Raw genomic sequence first — 25370 nt, forward strand, 5'->3', positions numbered from 1 at the left:
ACCAGCTCCCACAACACCTAAAATCAGCAGCTGAGGGGCACTCCACAGATTTTAAAGCTGCACTAATGGATATTTTTAGATGAACAATTTGTGATGAATATGTGTAATGTCACAATGGCCACCCTGGTATAAAAAAAGAAAAGGCACAGACAAGGCTTTACATCTTAATGAAACTTAAGAAGGCTACATTTCTGTGCCAAGTTCTAGTCAACTTTCACAGAGGAGCAATAGAAAGCATCCTGACTGGAAACATCACACACTGGCATGGTTCATCAGGGCCCAGGACAGGAAGGCTCTGCAGCAATGATTAAAACCTCCCAGAACATCACTGGTACCATATACAGAGCATCAGTGACATCAGTGAAGTGAGATGCCTGCACAGAGCCCAAAGATACTTTAAGACAACACCCACCCAGCCACAGTCAGTTCACCCTGCTGCTATTTGGAAAAAGATAGACGTATCCGCTGCTATACCACCAGATTACAGAACAGCTTCATTCATCATGTGACGTTCCTGAACTCATCCACCACAGTCCGCCATGAATTGTTTATTTTTGTTTTGTCTCTCTATCATTTTTTGTGTTTTTGTGTGTATGTATCTTAGGGAATAACAACAGAAATGCCATTATAGAATCTTGTGTTGCATAATGGCAATTAAATTCATTTTATAATTTGAAATATTTTTTGCTTTTGTCTACTTCTTTGGTTTATGGCCAAATATCTGCAAAATGAACGGCATTATCATAAGCCTCAGTTGTATTTGAGCTAGTTGCTAATGTTAGCAAGCTAACACATAAGATGGTAAACAAGGTAAATATTATACCTGCTGTATTTGTCCCCGCATTCCGCTTAGGGCACTACCAGCCTCACTAAGTCCCTATGGCTGGCTGTTAGTCTTGTTTTATTGTGTCTCTCACAAGTTCACCAACTTTATAAACTTGCTAAACTAAATCTTTGGAGTACCCCTTTATATATAAACAATATAAATTCACCCACATAATGATAAAGGGTGTAGAACAAGAGCTGTAAAAATAAAGCCTGTAATGGGTTTAAACATACAGAGATAAGTTAAGTTGAGTTTTTAATAGGTTTGATTTGTACATTTGTAACAGTAATGTGTGCAACAAAACCGTACAGTTAGCCCCAAGTTGGCCAACCCAAAAGATAGTTCTCTTGGTATACATACATGAAATAATTCACAATCTACACTTTAAAGTACATGAAGATTACAGTATTTTTTTCTAAACTGAGACGCAGTCTCAAATTAAGCCACTAGATATATCTTCTTGTGTGTCATTATAATACACGCGAGTGTTCACCAACACGTGAACTGTATTTCCAAAGTTTCTTTACCAAAGGTTCATGCCATGAGTGGTTCAGGTCATCCAAACAACAGAAAAGCTTCAAACAAAGAAAACAAAAGTGCTGCCACAATATGGGCTCACAGCTAACCTAGCCTTACAAGGCAAGAGATGAATTTGTACAGGAGAGAAGAAGAGTACCGCTGCACAGGGGAGTTCGACAACAGCTGGGGAAACTAATCTGACTCTGAGCCTTTTTGTTTAGCAGTGACATTTCCAGCACCACTCTATTGTGGCTGCAAACCAGTCATATGTTCTGGTAGCTCCCTTAAACCAGTGTCAATGGGCTGATTTTAAACTTCACTTCTAAAGTTGGTGTTACAACATGGAAAAGTGCCACCATTCTCTCTTACTTCCCTCTGACGGTTTCCATCCATGCAGTTATGCTTAATGATATTCACTTCCCTTATTTTGGGGCCGAGGCAGATGTCTCACAGGTTTATCTCTACATAAGCAAAAACAAAACAAGCATGGCACTAGAGATAAAGAGAGACAGACCCTTTGAAAGTCATTACATAGACAGTATACTTTCATAATCTTATATAATTTCTGCTTCGACTTTAAAAGGTGCAATATGTAAGAATTCTAGTTGACAACATTCAAACATGAACTAAAATTATCAACAGAATGATAAGAAATGTTTTGAAGTGTAATGACGTCTACGTATTGTTGCAGAGGTATCTACTGAAGATGGCACGGTAACCAGCTAGCCCCAGTGTGTCACGGTCCAAAGCTCCTGTGCTAGTGGTGTAAACACCAACACTCCCCCACTGCTTTTAGACCCCAGTCCAGATAGCTAGCTGCACGGCTAGTTGGGCACATCAAGTATCCAATAGCAGCTATAGTTTGCAGGAGCTAGTGGTTACTCTGTGATATGCTGCGCCCTATTGTTTTGGAGTAATAATTCCACATAGGTAGCCAGGTCAACATGTTGCACCTTAAAGGACCATAAAAGTCTTTTTCTCAATTTCTAGCCGTCTGCTACAATTATTAGCCGAGGAATCGCTAAGTGTCTGAGTCCAGCAGGTATGTGTTGGTGTAATCTGGCATAATGTCAGCACTATATATGATGATCTGATTCACAGTCTCTAGAAACTGAGTGTCAACGTTTGTTCTTGTTCATCCTTGGAAACAGACCAAACTCCATCCACTGACGGCCATGAGATGCAGCTGAAAGCTCTGAAAAGAACTAGGAAGTGGATCTTAAGTTAAGGTTATACTGTGAAACTAGAAACAGAAGTTTGATGAAAAAATATACATAAATGTCCACTTACTAGCTTTTCCAGAGCTATAAACAACATCTGGAGGTCTTAATCATTGGAAATTGTAAAAGTATGATTGTGCAATTGCATTGTGTTTTTCTCTCATTCTGAAGAAGAACATTGTAAAAAAGTCTCTAGCAACAGCAGCCATGTTTTTTATAGTTTCAAAATCAAGGCAAGTCATGACATGCAGGTTTCTGCAGTGAAATGACTGTAAATCAATGGCTGTTGGGTAGAAAGTAGAAACACATTCAATAACTGTCAAACTCAGGGTTTCTCATGTTTCACTGTACTGAGCTGTAGTTATTGTAGTAAATAGGCTGTAATATGTAAAAACACTAGTATGATCCTCAAAGGACAGATGCCAAATATTGTTTTAACATTAGTTTCTTTGTCCTCCTCAATACAACACATACAGCAACATCGCATATAAAAGAGAAGCATGAACATCAGGTGCTTTCAGGCACACCAGAGCTAAAAGGTCTGCTCTCGCTGGAAACTTTTGAAAGAATCTAAGGATCAGAGGACAGGGATATCAGTCAGTGGCTGCAGAGGCACAGTGGAAAGAAAAATCCCCTCACTAATTATAATCTACCTCTATGTTGCACCGCTGACAGGCAGGGGAGCAAGAGTCAGCAGATGACACTTGATTAATGTTACCTGAACAATGCCTTCTTCCTTCTTTAAGATCATCCTTCGTTTTTAGACTGAACTGAACTGACCTAAGCAGCAATGCTGGATGGACAAACCAGGCTACTGGTAAGGAATACTGATTACTTTGTAGATGATTTTTATTGCACTTGGCCTAAGTTAGAAAGCAGTAACTGTGAATGACATGAATGCTTGCGGATTTAGACTTCCTACCCATGTGAAAATGGAAAGGAGATCACGGATTATTTCACTGATTCAATTATGTTGAAATTTAAGGCCTGTTATGACTCGTGTGTGTTTCCGAAATAAAATCTCCTGGCAGATTTGATTTCAGACATATGAACTGCATTGATCACATGAGCAACATGACTTGTGTTAATTCAAAGACAATCAGATTTTTCGCTTGGTAAACCGTTTTTTTTTTTGCAATCACGTCAGCCTCTTAGAAAAATTTAAAATCTGTACAGTTGTTTAATGTAACCTTCAATAAATAGTCTTCTTGGTCACACTTTATAACAACCATCATTAATAAATGGCAAATGTATGTTAATTCAACTAAAGTTAATAGTTATTTGACTCTTAACAATGAAATGATTTATAAACCATTTATCAAGCAATTGTTTACTAAAAGTTTTAACAGATATTTATAATACTGTGGAGTTCATCTATAAACATTATTTAGATGGCCATTATAAAGTTCCAACTTGTGTTTATAAAACTTTACAATTGCTTAGTGAATGGTTTACAATGCATTTCACTGTTAACAGTTAAATAACTATTAACTAAAGTTAAATTAAATATACATTTACATTTATTATTAACATTTATTATAAAGTGTTATCATGTTCGTCGCTGCATGTGGCAGACCTCCTGCCCATATACTGATTTAGTTAAGTGGGTAAGAACGTTTGTAAGGATAAGTTGGGTGATATTCTACGTTTTTCTTCTTGTCCATAAGTCCCATGTACAGAGCAGAGAGAGAACACTGGTAAAGCAAAGTGTACAGGGATACTCCTGGTTCATCTTAGACAGTACAGGTGATGAGTGACGCAGGGATCGGGGATAAGGTGTGATCGGTCAGACCAGAAACCAAAAAACAAAACTTCAACTAAATGACACACTGAGTCTCTTATTTCTTGCTGCGCAGTCGTTTGGACTGTCGTGGAAGGTCTGAGCTCTTTCTGGTGCGTTTGAGTGATGACCCTCCCTCGCCCTCTGGCTCTAAGGGTAGAGAGGTTGCGGCCACGCTGCCACCTGGCAACACAGTACCAGACGTGCTGGCAACAGTGGAAGACACAGCAGCACTGCTGGACGTGGAGGGGACAGCTGTGCTGGGCCTGGGACCTCCCATAGCAGCAGCACTACTGTCCATCAGTTCGCGGAGCTTGTGTTCCAGCTCGGCCAGGCGGGCGTTTTGCTCAGCGATCACCTGGGTCTGTTCCAGCAGCTTCTGCTCCTGGTCCTGCAGCTGCTTCTGCTGCTCCAGTTGCTTGACACGAATTTCCTGCATCTCCCTTCGCAGTACTGTCATTGACGCCCCGTTCACCTTCACCTGCTGCTGCACTTTGGTCATCTCTGAGCGCGATGGCGTGTTCTTGGCCAGCAGAGACATGGTGGTTAGGGAGGTTGATGGACCTGCCACTGAGGGAACAGGACAGAGGGTCAGAGGTCTGAAGGATTTTACTGGTATAAAAAAATGCAAAACAGAAGAGATTCTGCAAGAGGAAAGCTAAAATGCAACAGGCCAAGACATTTTATTTTGGCTGATATTGAGCATGAGAAGTGATCTTTGTTTGGAAGATTACTGCTCTAAGCGCACAAGGGGACACAAACTATTGCAAAGTATGCCTTAAATCCAATTAATACTACTAATTACTACTACTAAATGTTTATTGACAATTTTTTTTCTGTCAGTCATTTTTTCAATTAATTAGTTTCAGTTAATTACTACAATGCCCCTCCTGCGAAGGGAGATGAAGGAAACTCAACACCCATACCCAATAGTCCAGGTGATATGCTGCAAATTTGAGGTGAATCGTTCAGTTTTTCACAAAAGCATGAAACTCTGAAACTACACATTTTTTCAGAAATGGGGCCATCGCAAAACTGCCACATGGCGGCCATTTTACTTTTATTTGCCATAACTGAATTATATATTTTGCATATCTCCTGAACCAAACATGATAACACAGACGAGGTGATGTCTACCCCTATGTTTTGATAGTCGAGGATTACAATGATACCATAATTACTTCATCAGATTCAGGTGAACAGTTAATGCTGAATTCAGTGACATTGTGAGAAGGAAACAACAGAATCTGAGAACCATAGTGAGAATTAATGACGTCATGTCAGTTGCATACACGTTATGAGGAGTTTTAAAAGCTTAATCCTTTTATTAACCCTGTTTACACAGTGACTGTAAAGAGTAGAACAATATTAAATATATACATTTTTTAACCTTAATTTATTTAGGAGAGTTTCACTGAGAGCAATGCTCAGGAATGCCCTGATCACATTCACAGTTTCCCATTTACACCTGGAAGCTGCTCAGTACAACCACAGTCTGATCTGCCAGCCACTGAAGCAGTTGGGGTTAAGGGCCTTGCTTAAGGGCACCTCAGTGGTGATAATGGGGGAGGGGCAAGCGCTTCTGATCCAGGGATTAAGCTACCACTGCCTCCAATGACCATAGCAACTTAGACTAAAAGGAATTTCTGGACAGATTTTGTCAACGCGATAGTGTCCCAATCCTGCTAGACGCAGGCATTTCAAAACCTGCTGAAATTATTCATTGGCTCTAGGCAGACCAGGATCTTTACAAGATCTTTATGACATGAGGAGGGGGTGCGCAAACAATCCACAGGGGCCAGAATCAACAAAAAATAAAAGTTCTTTGTAGTTGCTTTCAGCTAAGTTCTCATGGTCATATTGAATATTACATTTATAGTCACTGTACTGTCAGGGTTAATTTACGATATTATTGTAAAGTCTGGCCAAGGTTCTCAGATACTGTGATTACATGACAGTGTGTCTGGTCAAGTTTTCAACTTGGGAGTCTGTGTGTGTTTCATCATGGCAAAATGTGGTTCTGGTGACACCTACTGTAGTAGGAACCAGCCACAGAAGCGGTTTTGAGTACTAGCCAGGTGATATGTCTGTCTGTGAACACATTTTGTCAATGTGATAGCACCATGACGGTGCAAGATGCAGTCATGAAGCTTTACAGGTGTGTAGTTCAGATCAAAATGAAGGCAAAGTTTGAAGATGGGTGTGGGCTGACCCATGACTACCGAGTACTGTAAAATCCCCAAACTTAAAAAAAAGCCTCTTGGTGCCGTGCTCTACACTCAACATAAAGCAGAACATTTTTAATTTAATGTTTGTTTGATGTGCACCTTTTTCCATTTACATGTGCATTACTTTTGTGAACTCCAAGTATATCCACCTCAAATGTAGTCAGCTTCAGTCAATCTTAAGACTTTGAGAAAAAAAACAGGAAGTTGTTGTAACTTGACTGAACATTGACAAACCTGCCCCAAATTTGACATGCTTGATAAGCATCCCAGCCTGAAGATATCTACATGCAAATATTGAGTCATAGTCATAGCACCACCCACTGGCAACAGTAAACATGCCTAACTTTACAAATATTCAGTTTACATCACGTTTACATTGTGTGGTATACACTTGATATACAGCAACATAATGCATAATTAGTGTGTGTTCTCTAGCGCCACATAGTGGACACAGGACGTGGTATTTAACTCCTTCACTCAAAGTCCAATATTAACATTAAAATTATGTCAGACGACCTCCATTTAATGCATCACTGCAATAATACCTCACTTATGTAGCACCACCTGCTGGCAACAGGAAGTGAAGCCAAGGTAACACATACATATCAATATGTCATCTCCAGTAGGGACACAATTATTTTCATCAGTGATTAATCTGCTGATTATTGTCACAACTAATCAATTGTTTTGTATATAAAATGTCAAATAAATTGTTAAAATCAAAATTTCCCGGAGCCCAAAGGGAAGTCTTCTGCCCAAAAGACCCTGAATTTACTGTCAGAAATATTTAAATGCTGGAGGCAGCAAATATTTGACATTTTTGCTGAAAAATGACAGAAACTATTTAAGGATCATGAAAATAGTAAGTTTCTTAGGATCACTAACTTATTGACTAACAGCTCCATCTCAAGTGCCAAATAATCCACACAGGAAATAATAACTTACTCATTCATGCAGTGTACAATAGTCATAAAAAATTGACAGCTGTGTCAGCCAACCTCCAGTAACAAGACCACAGCTGCCATTCCCCCGACACTTAGCGGTACAAGGCTCGTGTCTGCCTTCAGTTTAATTTGTAATGGGAACCTCTGTCAAAATTATGCCCAATGTGCTGCACCAAATGTTCAAATTTGTGTTTTTATGTATTTAAGCTATAAACACCTGTTTCTTTTGTTAATGAGAAAAAAGGCATCTTGTGCTGAATAGTTCATATCTAGCTGTCTAAACACTCTTTTAAAAACAAACATCTAACAGAGAAGCTTCAACCATCAATGATAACCAATGTTTAAATTGTGACTGAAACTACAAAAGTTTCCATTTTAACTACATATTGGTACCATCTTATTGAGAGCAGAGGTAATGGGAGTTGCTCTGGGTTAAATTTTCTTTTGAAGTCTAACTTTAGCCAGGACAAGCACATGTCTGTTTACCTGGTGCAGAGCCAATGAGGCGGCCGGACAGGTCGGCCCCTGGAAGCTTCTTCTTCAAGATGGGAACAATCTTCTCATCAAAGTACTCCATGGCCATGGAGGAGATGTCCCTCAACTCCTGCAGAACCTCATGAGCTCGCTGGGGGGCTCGAGTGGAGTTCACGTAGCGCAGCACGCGGTAAATCTCATCTATCACCTGACAACACACAACAGTACATGATCAGGACATCACAAATAACACAACAAAACCAGATAACACCCAACAGACATGACTTAAACACAAACAACTGCATGGGCAGCTGAAAAACTGGGCTCTTTGTGTTCATCACATCATAGTTGTCTATCTTTTAAAGTCGACACATGCAGAATTTAAAATGTGTTACCTTAGAGTACATGTTAAATTCAGTTAACACAGAATAAGCATCGACGGCAGGGAAATAACATGTATATCAGAAGAGATGGTGCCAAAATGCTGACTGAATATTGAACCTGTCTTCGAGCCTGTCTTACTTGGACGTTTGTTAGTCCATGAAACAATACAGTGGGTATTGTGTCACTTTGATACACAAACCCTGATACAGTAAAACACAATTTCGACCTGTGTTAATAATAACTGATAGGATTACTATGGACAGCTAAAAGGAAACCTGAGGTTCCAGCTGCAAGAAAACATCACTCAAATCAAACTGACATAAATTAAATTGACAAAATCTCACTCAATAGCATGTTGTGTACTTGACTCCATTTCTCAAGATAGGGATGGTACATTTAAAAAGTATTGCTGTGTATTCAATGTTACTTTTCCTCTAGTGTTTTTTTTTTCTTTTTCCTCCATTTGAATGTTGGAAATTCACTGTGTAGAATGATGTGTAGTACGGTCTAGACCACCAGTTCAAATATTTATATTTTGTATTTCTTTTGAATGTATTATTATTTTTCATTTCAAATGATAAAATCAGCTTAGCAGTTTGAGTGAAAAGTTAAATCTTTGTAAAAGGTCAATGAATTTCTATCTCTTAATATTGGTATGTCCCCATTGGCATTAATGACAGCATACACTCGAGCTGGCATGGTCTCCAAATATGAGCCCAAACACTCAAAGCTTTGACAGAACTACATGAAGACCAAAGAAGACCAAGGAGTCCTGACTGTCATGGACTTTCCTCCACAGTCACTTGACCTCAACCTCTTTGAACATTTAAGGGGACAATTTAAGACTGAGAAAGCCAAGCATCCTATGACATCACAAGAAGCTTTCTGGAACACTGTTAAATCATGCTGGGATAACATGAATCGGCAGGTTTTACACAAACTTGTGGAGTCCATGCCAGCTCGAGTGCATGATGTCATAAAGCAAAAGGTGGACATACCAAACACTATAAAGATATTGTGAAATTCATGGACATTTTTCAAAGATTCAACTTTTCACTCAAATTATTAAACTGATCATTTGTAGTTAAAATAACAGTCTTATATCCTCCTGTAAATGTTAACATATTTGCTATTTAGGAAATTTCAAAGAAATTCAGATCTTCCAATAAGCCAAATATCAAGCTACACCATTTAGCGGTTAAATCTGATCTTACTCCTAATAACACCCCCTCATGGACTTATCATCTTTACAGGACGGGGACAAATTTTTTGTTGTCTCTACACAAGACCAAAACTCGGGGTATAAACTGTGAGTGCATCTAAGACATCACATCATGCATAAAATAAACCTGTCATTAATGTGAGTTTGCGGCTGTACTGAAAAGAACCATTTTTATGAGGCATTAGGAGTTGATAAGTCTGTAAGACTATTGTTACTGCCGTTTGTGGGCCACAGACACCTGTGCTGACCTTTCCAGGGATGAAGCAGCAGAGGTTGGAGTCGACATATTTCATGAAGGTCATGTTGAGCAGAGAGAGGCGCGTCTCCACGGCAGCCAAGATGTCAGCATGACGGGCCAGTGAATGGTTTCTCCTCTCTGACTCTCGCCTGGAGACACATCATGATAAACACACTGGTGAAGACAGGTTTGAGTATTGGACCCCTTGTAATGAGCCTCAAGAGACACAACTAAGCCACATAGCCTGAAATACATCTGGAAAATACACCAAACAGCCAACCAGCTGTGTTTCTTCATTTCTGCTGTAAGAGAATGAAAACCCATCCTCTCTGTGTCCAGTGAACACCAGACATATTTCAACTGCGTTTTTCAGTGGCCTATCTCACGTGTGTCTGATTGAGCAGGTATAGTATGCTTCAGTTTTATTCAGCAGAGCTGTGTACACTGGCCAGTAGCTGCATATCAGCTATTCCTTTACAGGCCTATCTGCAACCTGAAGAATTCTTTCAGGCTTTAAGTAAATTCTTGTCTTACTACTGGTGTACAATGTTCTGAGTGCACAGCAGTGCTGTGCCTGAACCCCTCCAGCACAGAGAGGACTGAAGCTTCTGCTGTTTAGTTGCTGACATGCCGCTTTCACCACGGCCAGTGCAGACAAGTTGTAAGCTCAGCTCCAGGCTTGTTTAAATGCTGTCAGCTTGAGTCTAGAGCAGAGATGTCCAAATGTTTTCCCTTGGAAGACCAACAAATGAAATGTATTGGCGGGCCACAAGCCAAGAGCAAACAGCTATTGTATTGTAAAAATGCAAAATGGCACCAGGATCCCAAGTTTACTTAATTGACTGACTTCTTGTGTCACGCTGCTCTTCCTGCCTAGATTATGAAAAGGTCCAATATTCAATATTCAGCCTCACTAGATGTCAGGAAACAACTATTTACTATGTACAGATATAGTGGAGTAGCAGAGTGTGATGTCACACTCCCTCTCTGTGTGTTAGCATTGAGCTTCTCTGTTTTTTGTTTTGGAGCCAGTTTGGCTGCATGTGCAGGTTAGTGCATGTGAGCCACCTCCTGTTGGAACCTCTGTGCTGCTGAGAATGACGGCGGTGGAGAAGGCGGTGTGGTTGTGGGGTGGTTTGTTTTGGTCTAACATGCTTGTGCCGAACTGCGACCACTAGTGGTGCTCAATTTGGCATTTAGGCAGGCTAACTTTGCCCACAGGCCCCATTTTCGACAGCCCTGGTCTACAGAAATTCATGTTAGACACACATTACGTTTCTTTTGTAACCTTTTTAGGATCATTTTCAAGTGGAAAGAAATATATTAGATTACACATTATTTTAAGTTAGAAAAAAAACTATATATCAATTTTAAAAATCTTCCCCTGCCCCCTGCAATACCATTCCTGACCACAAGAGGGCCAAAGACCCACAGTTGGTAAGTGAAGGAAGACATTAACTCCAATCCAGTCTTCAGAAACATTTGTGCAATCTATGTCCATGTCTATTCCACAATTTGAGGCTGTGCTGAGTGATACAGACCTGGGCAGCTGGGCTTTGACTTGCCTCTGGCACAGACTATGGTAACGCTCCACCTTCAGGAAGCCCTGATTCAGGACACGCTGACAAATCATGTCCATTCGCTTACACACCTAGAGAAGACGAACAAGAGAAAACAGGTGAACAACAGGTAATCCGTTTTATAAGAAAAATAGTGAAATAGTGTTGTACCTCTAGTCTCTAGTATTGCCATTTTTACAGTTGAACTTGGCATTTATGATTACACTTGGGGGTGGCTGTTTTGACAAACTTATTCATGATCTTGAGGACATGTTTACTATCCTCTTGTAATCTGCCAAACTATTCCCTCCAGTGTATGGTCAACAGGAGGATTATCCTGTTTCACAAGTTACATATGCATCCCATGACCCATTCACTTACCATTTTTGGTTAGCTCAAATAAGATAGATCATTTGAAAAGTACTGGCTAAAAGTCTAACTTAAGCCCAATACGGACAGCACTAGTAAAACCAGGGACCTCATGTGATTTCGAATGACAATCCTATGTTTGTGTTTTGTTTAGTTAAGTCTTTATTTTACTCCTATTTACTGACATTATCTTCTGGATATGATGTCAAAGTTCTGTGTAACATAAACTTTCAGAAGTGAAGCGTCTGTTCTTCAGCAGCCACATTAATAATATAATTTAGAGTTGATTTGCCCACTTTAGCATATGTTACAGCATAAATACACATTTGCAGATCAAGAAGAAGTTGCTTTGTGGTTGTACTTGAATATGACTACATATTGTCATTCCTAACCTTCTCTTTCATCACATTTAAACACCGATACAGCCATTATCACAGGACAGCTGTTGACTGATGTTCAACATAATATGAGCTGTGAGCAATTTTTTTTGTTTAGACAACAGAAAACTGATGTTTAAACAGAAATACAACCCCAAATCACTGACATACCAACATTATCACATGACCTGTGTATTTGGTGGAAATATGCAGTGGAATTTCTAACTGACAAATTACAGACATAGCTCATGGACATGTATTAAAGATGTCCTCTGCAATTATTACTAATTACCAGAGGTCCACAGGTAATTCTAGTCCCTCGTGAATAGGGCTTTAATGTTCACCAGAGGAGATACTTTAGGGAGTATTAAAGAGGAAACACTTTTTTTATTTTTTTTTATTTTGTCTTCCTGTTGTTAGTCTCTGACTCTAAAATCAATGCAGAGGTCTCACATTCAGAACCACAGGCCTACCGGTTACAGGCCTGAGGGCCCCTATGCAAGAGTCTGTCTGAAGTGTATTTAAAGCTAGCTGGGAGGGGACTTGTTACATGTCTGTGCTCGGGGGCCATTTAGTCACTCATTCAGAACAAAGACTGCATGAAAGGCACAAGATGAGGCTGATCATTTTGCATGGCAAGAACTGTATTAAGCAACACAACATGACTGCCATACAGTCACCCTGTATGGCAGTCATGTTTAAACCTCCAAGAGCAGCGCAGCACTGGCAGAATGAAGAGGCTGCTGAAGAGCTGCACTGAAAGGCTCAGCCAGTGTGCAAACAGACTGATAAATGATTCCAAGCTAACCTCACCTGCACCTTTTCTATCCACAAAAGGGACGGGCAATGTCTGGTGGGTCGGAACATCTACACACGAGTCAAATTTGAGACCGTTCGGGTTTTCCTTCCTCCTATCGATATTCATCTTCTGCTGTCTGTGTGTCGTGTAACATCATTCCAGGCACTGCTTAGCTAGGCTGTCCTGCTAATTAGATAACAGCACAAAAAGCACTGCGGGCCGTGGCTGCAGGTAGACGGCTGCACAGACACTTAACACCGGCTAGAAATACTATCAACAATTATTTACGACGATACAAAACTAGTATCCATATATAAGCAATGCATGCGGCTAGCGTTAGCTTTGTTCCCTTCCTAGCTGGATTGTTTTTGTTCCCCTTACCGAGCGCAGCAGGCTGATCTCATCGTAAGACAAAAAATTGAGAATAGTCTCAATGGCCACGATGGGCAGTCCTAGCAGCGGGTTGTTCTGGTCCGGTGGAGGGCTTGACTGTCTCGGTGACACCGCGTCTGAGTCCAATGACCCAACACATCCATCAACTCTGTCTACGACGGTCGCCATCTTGCTTTGCGAAGGAGGAGGCGGAAGTGACGTTTCAAACAGGAGCGCTGGCTACGTGCACTAAGAAAGTGAAACAATTCAAGTGACTTCATCAGGGACTGAATATATCAGCTGGTAATGGAGATAGTTAGTAATTTAATCGGAAACAAAACCGAACTGACGGGAGCAAAAACTAAACGAGTTTACAAACCTGAGTTTCTGTTAATAATGGAGAATCATAAACACAGAGGATGATCTATTTCCTCAGGTCTTTTCCATGTGTCTGTGTATGAACAGGATATTTAAGATAGGAGCAGCTGATGTTATCTGTTGTTGAATACTTTCTATCGAGAAGTGCACGAGTCCTTTCTCTTTTACAGATGTTGGGCATCTTGACAATGAAGCTCCTGCTGTGTCCCTGAGCTCACTTCTGCAAACTGAAGTCAGAACTGAGAAAACAATGATTTCTTTATGTTTGCTGTTCTTGTTTGAATTTTCTGGGCCTGTAGTACAGTACAATAATAATAGTTAGAATATATCTGAAGAAGGCACCGGCGTATGAACTGCTACATCTGGTTCAATCAGCAGGAAGAGGCCTTGTGTTCAAATCATTGTTGACCCTCTCAACAAGAAAAGCGGAGAGTTGTTAAAAGGCTGTACACCACTTGACTTTGGTGAAATTATTATCACTATATTGACATGTTTGATTCCAGTAAGAAACATTCTTAAGAGACTATTTTTATGGAGAAGTACAGACGACAGATAGAGAGCTTTGTCACATGGTGCAACAACAATCACCTGTGATCAATGAGCAAAACCAATGAGCTTGTGTTGGACTACTGCTGTATGTCTGTTAGTGTGTAAGTTCATTAAGAGAAACAAAAATCAATCGAATTCCTTGTATAAATCTGATTCTGATAAACACAAAGAAGCTACCAATTGTAAAATGTTGATTCTTCACACACAGCTTCAAGATGGAGACCCAAGATTAGAGTCACCAATTCAGTAGTCCCTCTCACACTGCCCTTTCAGTGGGGGAATCGTGCACTGATACTTGGCCTCGCCGTCTGTGTGAAAGTCACAGATGGGGGACAGTTTCGCTCCGACTCTGATCTGCCTCCAGAGGTAGTATCAGAGCCGCAGCAGAGGCGAGCCGGCAGCTGTGTGAATGTAAAAGCCAGAACAGGTGTGTTGGTCTGATGGTGTTCACAGTCTGATAACTAAACAGATCCTTCACTCAACTAATAAAAGAGAAATGAAACACACTTAAACTGACAAAGCAACGTTACAGGACCAGACAACAGTAATGTGGTAACTGTCTTTGCCAACTTATATGAGGAAAAAAATACTGCATCCGTACGTGGAAAAGCCTCTGTCATCCTGTCTGTCCTACCGACTCTTCGTCACATTTCTGCCTGAAAAACAGCGTCTGTCCCCGGCAGCAGAGCCAGGTGGCTCCTGCAGTTGAATGGCGATGATTATGTGACGTGATTTAGAGCAAAAAACTTTAACTCACTATGTCTTTGTCGCCTTCCATTATTGTGTTGTTGTAGTTACTGTCTCTGGAAACTTGTATTGAAAAATATCACCGCGACAGTCAGCCCTCCTGATCGAGACTTCAGTGAACTTTCCAGCAGAAAAAATCATCCCTCCCTGCGAGTGAGTCAGACAGGGTCCTCTATATACTGATGGTTATTATGTCATTTAGAGCAAAAAAACTTTGTCACTTTCCACGATGCATGTGCCAAATTTGAAGAAATTCCCTCAACTGCCTTCATGAGAAATGGATGGACAAGTGTAAAACTTTATGCCTCCAGTGATGGCTGTCGCCGGCGTAAACGCATAAACTTGGGTGATGCTTGGTATCTCGACATCCTAAGATGTTTTTTAAAATGTTATTTGTACAACTTTTGCTCAGGAACCCATTGGAATTGAAATATCAAACTATGTTAAAGGTTTTCATGATGCAAAATATTTGCAGGTATAATTGCTAACTGAATAAATAAAATATGGAAATAAATAAACATTTTATTTGTGCTGTGTGTCTGGCTGTGGCCCATAATGAACTGTGTAGGACATTTTACAGTTGAAATGGAACATTTTCAGTGGAAAAGCAAATTCAGTTCAATTCTAAATACTTTATTTGTCCCCGGGGGCAATTTAAGAAAATGGAGACGCTGTCTCTAATGTCAAACATTTCTGTGCTGCAGTTCCTTGTTATCAGCCAACAAATACACCAAAATGACATGATGTTGTGTTGCTCCCAATAAAATATGATAGGAAAATACAATCTGTGGAATATTGGGATAAATGAGAATGGCGTATTCCTGGTACTTTATTGTAGAGAAACACACAGCCTTGGGAATGCTATTGATGATGTTTTTATTAAATTCCTCATGTTTTTTGAAAGAAAACTGAGCTCAACAACTCAAGAACGGCATATAAAAAAACTAGAGACAGCAGTATATACATACTTACACACAAGTCTACCCACCATGATAACATCGGCTTTGCAAATTCTGATAATTCAGTGTCAGTTTTATAGACAGAGCTACTCAACTGTGAGCACAGTATCATCAATTCAACCCGATAGGCTGTGGCATACGTCAGTGTCAGAACCTTTATGGTGGGTGTGAGCATGCTCAGTTATTTCACTTGATGTCAGTAGAGTCCAGTTCATTGAGAAACCTCTGACACTTGGCCATGAGGACTTTGATGGCCTCTGTGACCAGGACATCTGGAGGCAGGATGCCAGTCGACTCCACAGTAACTGTATGAGAAAGCAGATCCATCAACATAAGTAATACAAATCGCTTTATAGACATGCATTTAAGAAATTACAATATAAGATATAAATTGATTTCCCCCTAACTTTTAATTAAAGAACCAGAGGAGTCACATGACAACATTACTCATTTCTTCTTAACTTGCTGACTGACCAGGTGGAGAAATAGAAATAAGTCATTGTAGTTTTGGGAGCACCAGCTGTTATTTCACAGAACTACATCACAATCAACAATAGTCAAGAATTATGACGTTGTCTGACTCCGTATCTCCTCACAATAGCTTTCTATTTACTGTACAGACATCAGTCATTCCATGCCAACTCACCCAAAATTAAGAACTTTTTCCAGTTCATGTCATGGATTTCTGGAAAAAATCCATTTATGTAATCTAAATTCATGGGACATTGCAAATGTTATACCTGTCCTAAACCTTTTTTAGTATCTCTGCAGTTCTTCTTATGTGGATTCTAATCCTCACCAATTGCTTAATTTAAAACAAACAAACAAAAAAATTCATACATGAATGAAGACTTTCATCTTGCTAAATATAGCCTTGGAGCTGATAAATTCACTTTTTAAAATTATTTTGACTGTCGGTTTTCCTATTGAGCCTGCTTTTCTTTGGGATCAGGAAATTTGCAAGTTACACCTTACAGCATGCATTGCATATTAACACTTTCACAAAAAAGTTTCAACATAATTAAAGAAGTCCTTCTTGGGAAAATATATAGTCAAAATACCTTACAAACAAAGATTTGCAATTAAAAAAAGTATATGGAGTACAGCTATAAAATTTTGCTAGGTCACATGAAATTAAAAGAAGTTTCAACATGACTTTTTTTAAAGAAAATGCATGAACCTAGGTGAGATGGTCTGGAATGACCCTCATTAGAATGGTATTGATCTCCACTCAAAATTCTCCACTTAAAACTTTTCCTTAAAGGTGAGTCCTGATTCTCATTATTGTTTTAATTTACAGGGATTTAATGAATTTTAGTGCTGCAGAGTCTGAACGCTGTCTTTAAAGCAGTAATTAAATATATGAACATACAGATGAAATGGTCTCGCACTCTCCCGAGCTTCACCACATTCTTCAAGTCATCATGTCGGAGGACTTCCCTGCTGCATGTATCCAGACGACTGTTCACCACTTTGGCAACCTTTTCCCCTGAGGTAGATGACACAAGAAAACAATGATGATATTTACAGATCCAGTGGCTCACTGCAGACTGAGCAAGAATTAAACTCAACTGCCATCCTAAAATCTTTCCATTCTTGCTTGATCACTGAATAAAACAGACCAAGATATTTATGTCATATAAATGATGGAGTGTTGAGAATTTAAGATTGTAACTGGAAAGTTTGACTGTTTTTTCCTGTACTTCCCAAGTCATTGAACCCTTGCTTAAATCACTACAAGTCTCTCTCTCAATTAAAGAAAAGTCTACCAGCTGCTAAAGTGGAATTGTGCTACATACTTGCGGAGTACCGCCTGCAGACCAAAAGTCCACGTATTTAGTTTTTCCATCATGTCCTCTGTAGAGTTGGATTCTATTTGATTTCAGATTAGGTCTTTCTTACCATTAACATCTTCCAGGTCGATAACTCCTCGTGAGAAGCAACGCTTTAAGCGTTCAGCCTTCTCCCCCTCTACCTGCTCCAGCAGGGTGATCTCTGGGAGGAGGCGGTAGCTGGCTGTGGCCACTGGAGAGAACTTAGCATGGTCCTTACCTGAACCAAGAACACACTTCAGTATCTGGGTGTCTGGACTGATAACATGATCAAAGCACATGTAGTATGTGTCGAAGTATGCAGCATATGAAAAAGTAAGGTATCCCACTGAGATGAGTTGTAACTTTCATATTATTTATATTAAATATATACATTTAACTACAGAAACATGAAGGTCAAAATGTGCTGAGATTCAGACCCTGAAAAGCTCTTACCAATTCCTTTGACACAGTGCATGATAATGTCCAGCTCCTGTCCTGGTCGTAGCTGAGCTATCAAGATGTCATCATGTACCGGCCCGATGCTGGAGTCTGCAAACACATCTGCCTGGTTCCCAATGGGGACCCACTTTATGTCCCTGGAATAAACTGAGACGAGACAGATCGTTGGTCACATTAATGTTCGATCTTATCCAGGGATATTCTTTCTGGCATAGATATGCTCTCCCCCTCGTCTAACTGATCATTTTCAACAATCACTCATTTGTCTGTATCTGCAAACAATACCAGTAATCGTTGGTTCACTTGTCGTCACCTGAGACCTACCCATGTGGTTCAGATACAGTTCTCGTGGATCAGAGGAGTCTTTGCTGGCTCGGGGGTTCCTGCTGCATTTAATCTTCAGCTGTAGTTGAATTGTGTCTATTTCTGAACCTTCCTCCTCTGCAGCCTCTTCACCTGGAATAAACAGCATAACCCCACATGTTAAATGAGATTTACGCACAGTATGTAACCCTGGTTCTATGAAGTCTGGATGACAGACACAGGCAGAGCTTAACACTGGATGTTTTCTGTCTTATAATATTTGATGCACTGTTGATGTTAATGTGATATTTGACAGCCCTACAATAAAACTGTAAAAAAAACAACAACAACAATAGCAGTTTTTTTAACAATACTGACACCTAAGAACTTGGTATAACACATTAGTAGCTATCATGTTCCTCATATCTAGGCTTTGGTTTCAATAGTCACTTCCATTTTGGATTGGCTGACAAACTGAGATCTACCGAGCTCACCAGTGGTAGATATTATCAGCTGGAGTAAATTCAAATCAATTCTCTGAGTAACGTGACCGAAAGCCAAAATGGGTACATGTCTGTTATATGGTTAATGTGCTCTCTGCATGTCAGCGTCTGTACCGACTAAACATGGTTGGTTAGAGACATATGTACTACTCTCTATAATCACTGTAGTATCGCCAGAACACCATGTTATTTTGAGGTGATGGATGAGATGATCAGTCAATCAATCACATGAACCTTTATACATATCATGTCAATATACCTTAAAAGGTGTCATTTGTAAGAAATGGCCAGAATTCAAAGGTAGCTCCAAAACTATAGGGGGCAGCATAACCCCTAACTGCTGCTCTATATACTGTTTGCTGTAGATTTCTTTGACTGTAGTGACTACTTGACGTTAGCAAGTAAGTCAATTAGCTGTGGATCTAAATGGCCCTTTCAAACCCTCAGGAACAGCACCAGGCTTTGAAGCCAATTCAACATAGTGGCCCAACTGTGCAATTGCAATGTTTTGTGATGCACAGGGGCCCAAAGACTTTCCCCTAAGCTTACATTGTCAAAGAAGCGGGGGAGTAACCACAGCTGGTTAGCATGCTAACATCAGAAAACATCTCTAGGACACAATAAACAGACGTCTTTGCCAATATAACTAAACTGTTGTCTTCAATTTTTGTTGATAACATAAGTTCATTTTTTGAATGTTTTAGACTAAAATTCTGACCAAATCTTATAAATTCAGCTCACAGTATGAATGCAACAAATCTGCCTCCATTATTTGGAGCAAGTAGGTGGTGAGAAATAAGGCGTAAAAGTCAGTAGATTACAGCTGTTATTACACTGTACCATGTACATATTAAATCAGCATTTCATAGCTGCTGCTGTTCTACTGCATTATGTATGAATGGCTCACTGTGTAGTCTTACCAGTGTTCCTGTACTCAAACAGGCGAGGGTCAGCTCTGATGGGGATAAGGCCTAATCTGTGGGCCAGGACTTCATCCTGGACGATGGATGTGTTGTTATAGATAAACACCTTCTCTATAGCCATGGTAGGCACCTACAAGCAAAGATAATGCAAAGCTCTCATAATAAACTTCCATGAAATAAAAAAAAACTTAGACTACTTTTCTTACAAACTGCCCAGATACACAAAATTGACCATGTCTTCACATCAAGTTCCATATATGTCACTTACAAAACAAACTGGGTAGAAAATGGCTTTAAAAAACCTGATTAGTTTATAGATATGATACATAACACAGCTGAAAAAAGCTGATTGAATGGGACTCCCACCTCTGCTAGCAAGATCCTTCTGAAGGCATTGGCAATGGCTGCATCAATCCCCACCATGTCAAACTCCATACTGCTCTCATCAAGATGCACTATGTCAATTCGGAAGTTCTGCAAACAGAGAGGAGATTTTCATGTAATAGAAGTGTAATCACATATCAGTCTGAGTGCTCATTGGTTCAAAACACAAATGACACTTTAAACTAAGTTTGACTGAAAATAAGAGTAAATTCATTATTTCTTGTTAGTCATTTAAAATTATGTTTCAGTTTGACCATCCTAAGCTTCTTATGGATAGGTACAAATACATTTTTAAGATATAGATTTAGAGATTTTTTGTAGATCTGATTTCTTGCATCTCTCTTAAGGTTACTTAAGTGCTTTCTAGTGCTCATCCAGTCTACATGTTTTGTGGACTTGGAGGGGTCTCACTACCCTGTCCACTAATAAACCCTGTGTCTGGGCTCACCCATAGAGATATGAGGTAAGACATCTAGGAGGGAGCTCAGGGTAAAGTTACTTCTCCTTCAAGTTGAAAGGAGCAAGATGAGGTGGTTCATATAAAATATTTCATTGTGCTTGGGAACACCATGGGACCCCTATGAGGAGCTGGAGAACGCTGTTGGGGAGAGGGACATCTGGACTACTTTGGATGGATAGAATGGATGGAGTCTGGAAAAACTGAATTTAAAGACAGATCCAAAAGTCTTCCTCATCACCAGAAGCACCTTTCAGCTGTAAAATGACAGAAATGTACCTTTTGAAATTTCTGCATGTCCCAAGTGTCATCATAGCCGGGGTAGTTTCCAGGGAAATCTGATGTATGAACCTAAAAGCAACACACAAAAAAAAAAAAATCAACCAGCTGTTACTCCAAGGTGTAACTTGAAAATTTGGGAGTGCTTCTTCTGATGGAGCTCTTCTGAATATTCTGCTGCAGTCTGCACCTGTACCTGTACCTGTGACTGTACCTGTACCTGTGACTGTGACTGTGACTGTACCTGGGACTGTGACTGTACCTGTGACTGTACCTGTACCTGTGACTATACCTGTGACTGTGACTGTACCTGTGACTGTACCTGTACCTGGGATTGTGACTGTACCTGTGACTGTACCTGTACCTGGGACTGTGACTGTACGTGGGACTGTGACTATACCTGTGACTGTGACTGTACCTGGGACTGTGACTGTACCTGTACCTGTGACTGTGACTATACCTGTGACTGTGACTGTGACTGTACCTGGGGCTGTGACTGTACCTGTGACTGTACCTGTGACTGTGACTGTACCTGGGACTGTGACTGTACCTGTACCTGGGGCTGTGACTGTGACTGTGACTGTACCTGTGACTGTACCTGTACCTGTGACTGTGACTGTGACTGTGACTGTACCTGGGGCTGTGACTGTACCTGTGACTGTACCTGTGACTGTACCTGTACCTGGGACTGTGACTGTACCTGGGACTGTGACTATACCTGTGACTGTGACTGTGACTGTACCTGGGGCTGTGACTGTACCTGTGACTGTACCTGTGACTGTACCTGTACCTGGGACTGTGACTGTACCTGGGACTGTGACTGTACCTGTACCTGGGACTGTGACTGTACCTGTGACTGTACCTGTACCTGTGACTGTGACTGTACCTGGGACTGTGACTGTACCTGGGACTGTACCTGTACCTGTGACTGTACCTGTACCTGGGACTGTGACTGTACCTGGGACTGTGACTGTACCTGTACCTGTGACTGTGACTGTACCTGGGACTGTGACTGTACCTGTACCTGGGACTGTGACTGTACCTGGGACTGTACCTGTACCTGGGACTGTGACTGTACCTGGGACTGTGACTGTACCTGGGACTGTGACTGTACCTGTACCTGGGACTGTGACTGTACCTGTGACTGTACCTGTACCTGGGACTGTGACTGTACCTGGGACTGTGACTGTACCTGTACCTGTGACTGTGACTGGCCGGCAAATGTCGTTGCTGAGACTCTCTGAACAGACTAACAGTCACTATGATATAATATTATACTTTTATCACACGAGGAAAGATTCATTAACCATCTACTGAATAGCTCCAAAAGGACACATTTTTAACGTAAAGGCTGATGTCATATATTAATATTTGGGTAATATTGGGAAGCCGACTATACTATACCAGAGCAAAATCATTAGTTTCAATACGAATATTTTGAATACAGGTGTTGTAACTATATAAATTATGTTATGAACAAGAATGTCGTACTTTAAGTCCAGACAGCGATATGACAGGAAGTTTAGGGTCATGTTACACATGTCAGCCTGCTGACTGTTCTACAATGACACTTGTATTTACACTCATGGTATATTTACCCACGAGGTACTGACGCTAATCATTTAGCGACATGAACCTGATTAAGTTAGTTCATGTCAAACCTACCTGAACGAACACACAGACACACAGACACAGACACACACACACACACACACACCGTAAAGTGTGCGACAGCTAGTGCTCAGCTCTGCACACACGCGGTGACGGTGACGCGGGCCTGTACCTTTCAGCCTGCACATCATGTTGTCATAAATCCATTAAGAAGACGGTACTTACATTCCTCACACCAAATTCCCCAAGAATTACTCTATTCCGAATCTCTTCCACGTTCTTCATGGTCGCAGCCATTTTGCCAAGCAGTCTGCTTTGCTCCGCCCACACTTCCGCTCCAGTTTTGATTGGCTGTTCTCAGGACCGTCGCGACCGTCCAGGACGTGAGGCCACGCCCCCGGTATTTTTTCTGGGTCTTTGATATGTTCATCTTAATATCTGTCATATCATTAAAATAAACAATTACATATTTTTAAACTATTATTAGCATTTTTTTTTATTGTTTGCAATTGATGTTAATAATATTTTGTAAATGGTTAATAAATACTGTCATTCATTTATAAACATTATTTGGCCATTAGAGAGTTGCAACTGATGTTTTTAACCATTAAAATAAATAATAAATGTTAAATGAACCATGGCATTGTTTCTTAACAGTGAAATGACTGAAACTGTATATTTACTATTCATTAATGATGGCTATTACAAAGTTCTTTTTTTAGCATAGAAATAAGTTTAAATAAGTTTCATACATTTAAGTCAAAATTAGCCATATTTGTTATTTTCTTCTTCTTCTTCTTCTTCTTCTTCTTCTGTCGGAATTGGAGTCCAATTTAATCCGTTTCCTGTAACTGATATTATTTCCTAAGTGATTATTGGTCCTGTGAAAATGCAGAGAAACGTACAGATTTATACTATAGACTAAAAAATGTTCTTGGTGGATGGGTGGGGTTGAGGGGCATGACCTCAGCATTTCTAAAATCCTGGCTACTGCCTAGTTTTTAACTGCTTCCATGCTGTTTATACCGCAGCATCACAGTATACTGTGAATACTGCATTATGGCAGTGTAGGGCGTTTACGTTCTTTACACAGAATCATCTTTGCAGTGTAAATTTACTGTGTTCATGATGTTCACATGAAGTCACACCCCTTCCTGTGGACCCCTTTGGGTCCTTATTGGGTCCAAGAATATTTGAGTATTGTTAATGAACAGTAAAATTAGATAAAATCGACTGATAAACTCGGGTACAGCTGTATCATATCACATACTCCTGATACATATGTCTACAAAATACAAATAAAGCGGTTTATTTCCATGGTTCTGGCAGGGCGCGTCTACCGAACGGCAAAGCATCATCCTTCATCATTGTCAGGAGAGAATACAGAACTGATCAGAGCTTTTATCATCTATTATGATAACAATTAAAGGAGCACTCTGTAGTTTTGGAGAATAAATGTTAATGAGCATTGGCTGATTTTCTTCTGCCTAAACAAACTAAATAATCAAACTCTCTTTGTTTTCATGACTAAATCATAAACTGAATAAACAAACTGACCTTAAAGGACAACACAATTTATACTGTTTTACTTTGTTTATATGTAGCGGACCCTGCCACCTTTCTAGCTTCAACCAGTGTTCTTGGACCTTATTTTCCTCTGAGAACAGCTTGTTTAATAAAAAAATATATTTCTGAGTTTGTATTATTACCTCATTATTATTGTAAATATTAAAATTTGGAGTATGAATTTCTTCTCCAAAACTACATAGTGCCCGATTAATAATACTGGTTAAGACATATTATCAGCGTTATAAATAATATTACAGTGTGAAGAGGGTCATTTGCGTGAGTCTCACGCACAATACATGAATTTGGCAGCTCTGATGATGTCTTTGTCCAGACCACATCTCACCTGGCAGTGCAATATGACTTCAGAAAAATACCTCCCCATTAATCACTATCATCTCATTTTCAACCTACAAATGAACAAATTATCCGAATAATTACTCATATTTGTGTTTTGTGACACAATGATGTTGTGACACAATGATGTTGTGACCGCATTTTAGACATTCAGACCGGAAGTCACACAGGTTTTCTTCTAGAAATCAAAGTTGAATTCTCGCGGTGATGACCCTGGTCAGTGGACTGTGGGAGTGGAAGAGGGAATGACACTGGTCCTGACATGTCTTCACTACGGAGCCCCTGTAGGGCCACATGGTAGCAAAATAAATACATTTTAAAAAATGACTGTGGAAATCCATGCACAGTTTGCCTTTGACAGTGATCAATAATCAATAAAGATGATGACTGTCCGTGTATCATCTGTTTATTCAATTATTCCATTCGATCTGGCAAACGAAAAATGAATGAATTGATGGAGGGAACACGTCTCATTTTCTTAGGAGCTACTTATTTCAATATGTCATAACAATGTGAGTTAAAGGATTGGAACAGTCTCAGTCATCGACCTCAGTGTGTGATGAAAACACTGCACTTGAAAACCTCTCCACTGACATGTGGATGCGTGAGGAACTTACACATTTGCAAGATGGAGATCCAAAATTAAGAGACATGTTGAACAAAACACAGTCATGGTCAGTGAAAGGAGCTCCTCAGTATGACCCCTGCTGTGTGAAGGGCCAGACACCTGCTGAATAAAATTAAAATACTCAGTGATATTAATAAAAATC

General features: G+C 40.1%; 2 protein-coding genes across 2 annotated transcripts; both read right to left on the bottom strand.

The window, feature by feature from the left end:
- Positions 1 to 1068: 1068 nt before the first annotated feature.
- Positions 1069 to 13525, bottom strand: fbxo28 (F-box protein 28). Its single transcript, XM_073482441.1, has 5 exons — positions 13321 to 13525; positions 11377 to 11486; positions 9846 to 9984; positions 8004 to 8199; positions 1069 to 4915 (listed from the first exon to the last, which is right to left on the bottom strand). Exons 1-5 carry the CDS (start codon positions 13498 to 13500, stop codon positions 4404 to 4406), a joined length of 1137 nt encoding a protein of 378 aa, XP_073338542.1. The 5' UTR covers positions 13501 to 13525; the 3' UTR covers positions 1069 to 4403.
- A 2319-nt stretch (positions 13526 to 15844) lies between these two features.
- On the bottom strand, positions 15845 to 22977 carry polr1c (RNA polymerase I and III subunit C). The gene is made up of 9 exons (XM_073481863.1): positions 22903 to 22977; positions 21067 to 21138; positions 20313 to 20420; positions 19944 to 20076; positions 18542 to 18673; positions 18212 to 18364; positions 17847 to 17996; positions 17317 to 17433; positions 15845 to 16249 (listed from the first exon to the last, which is right to left on the bottom strand). The coding sequence occupies exons 1-9, from the start codon at positions 22972 to 22974 to the stop codon at positions 16131 to 16133; spliced, it is 1056 nt and encodes a 351-aa protein (XP_073337964.1). The 5' UTR covers positions 22975 to 22977; the 3' UTR covers positions 15845 to 16130.
- Positions 22978 to 25370: the final 2393 nt, after the last annotated feature.

This window comes from Pagrus major, chromosome 15 (assembly GCF_040436345.1).
Source record: "Pagrus major chromosome 15, Pma_NU_1.0".
Taxonomy (NCBI): domain Eukaryota; kingdom Metazoa; phylum Chordata; class Actinopteri; order Spariformes; family Sparidae; genus Pagrus; species Pagrus major.

Coding starts and splice junctions, on each gene's coding strand:
- fbxo28 (XM_073482441.1), bottom strand. CDS start 13,500: ATGGCGACCGTCGTAGACAGAGTTGATGGATGTGTTGGGTCATTGGAC. Junction 9,985..11,376: donor GTCAAAGCCCAGCTGCCCAG/GTCTGTATCACT, acceptor ATGTGTCTCCAG/GCGAGAGTCAGAGAGGAGAA. Junction 8,200..9,845: donor GCTGCTTCATCCCTGGAAAG/GTCAGCACAGGT, acceptor GTGTGTTGTCAG/GTGATAGATGAGATTTACCG.
- polr1c (XM_073481863.1), bottom strand. CDS start 22,974: ATGGCTGCGACCATGAAGAACGTGGAAGAGATTCGGAATAGAGTAATT. Junction 20,077..20,312: donor GAAGGATCTTGCTAGCAGAG/GTGGGAGTCCCA, acceptor CTTTGCTTGTAG/GTGCCTACCATGGCTATAGA. Junction 17,434..17,846: donor CGACCTGGAAGATGTTAATG/GTAAGAAAGACC, acceptor CATCTACCTCAG/GGGAAAAGGTTGCCAAAGTG.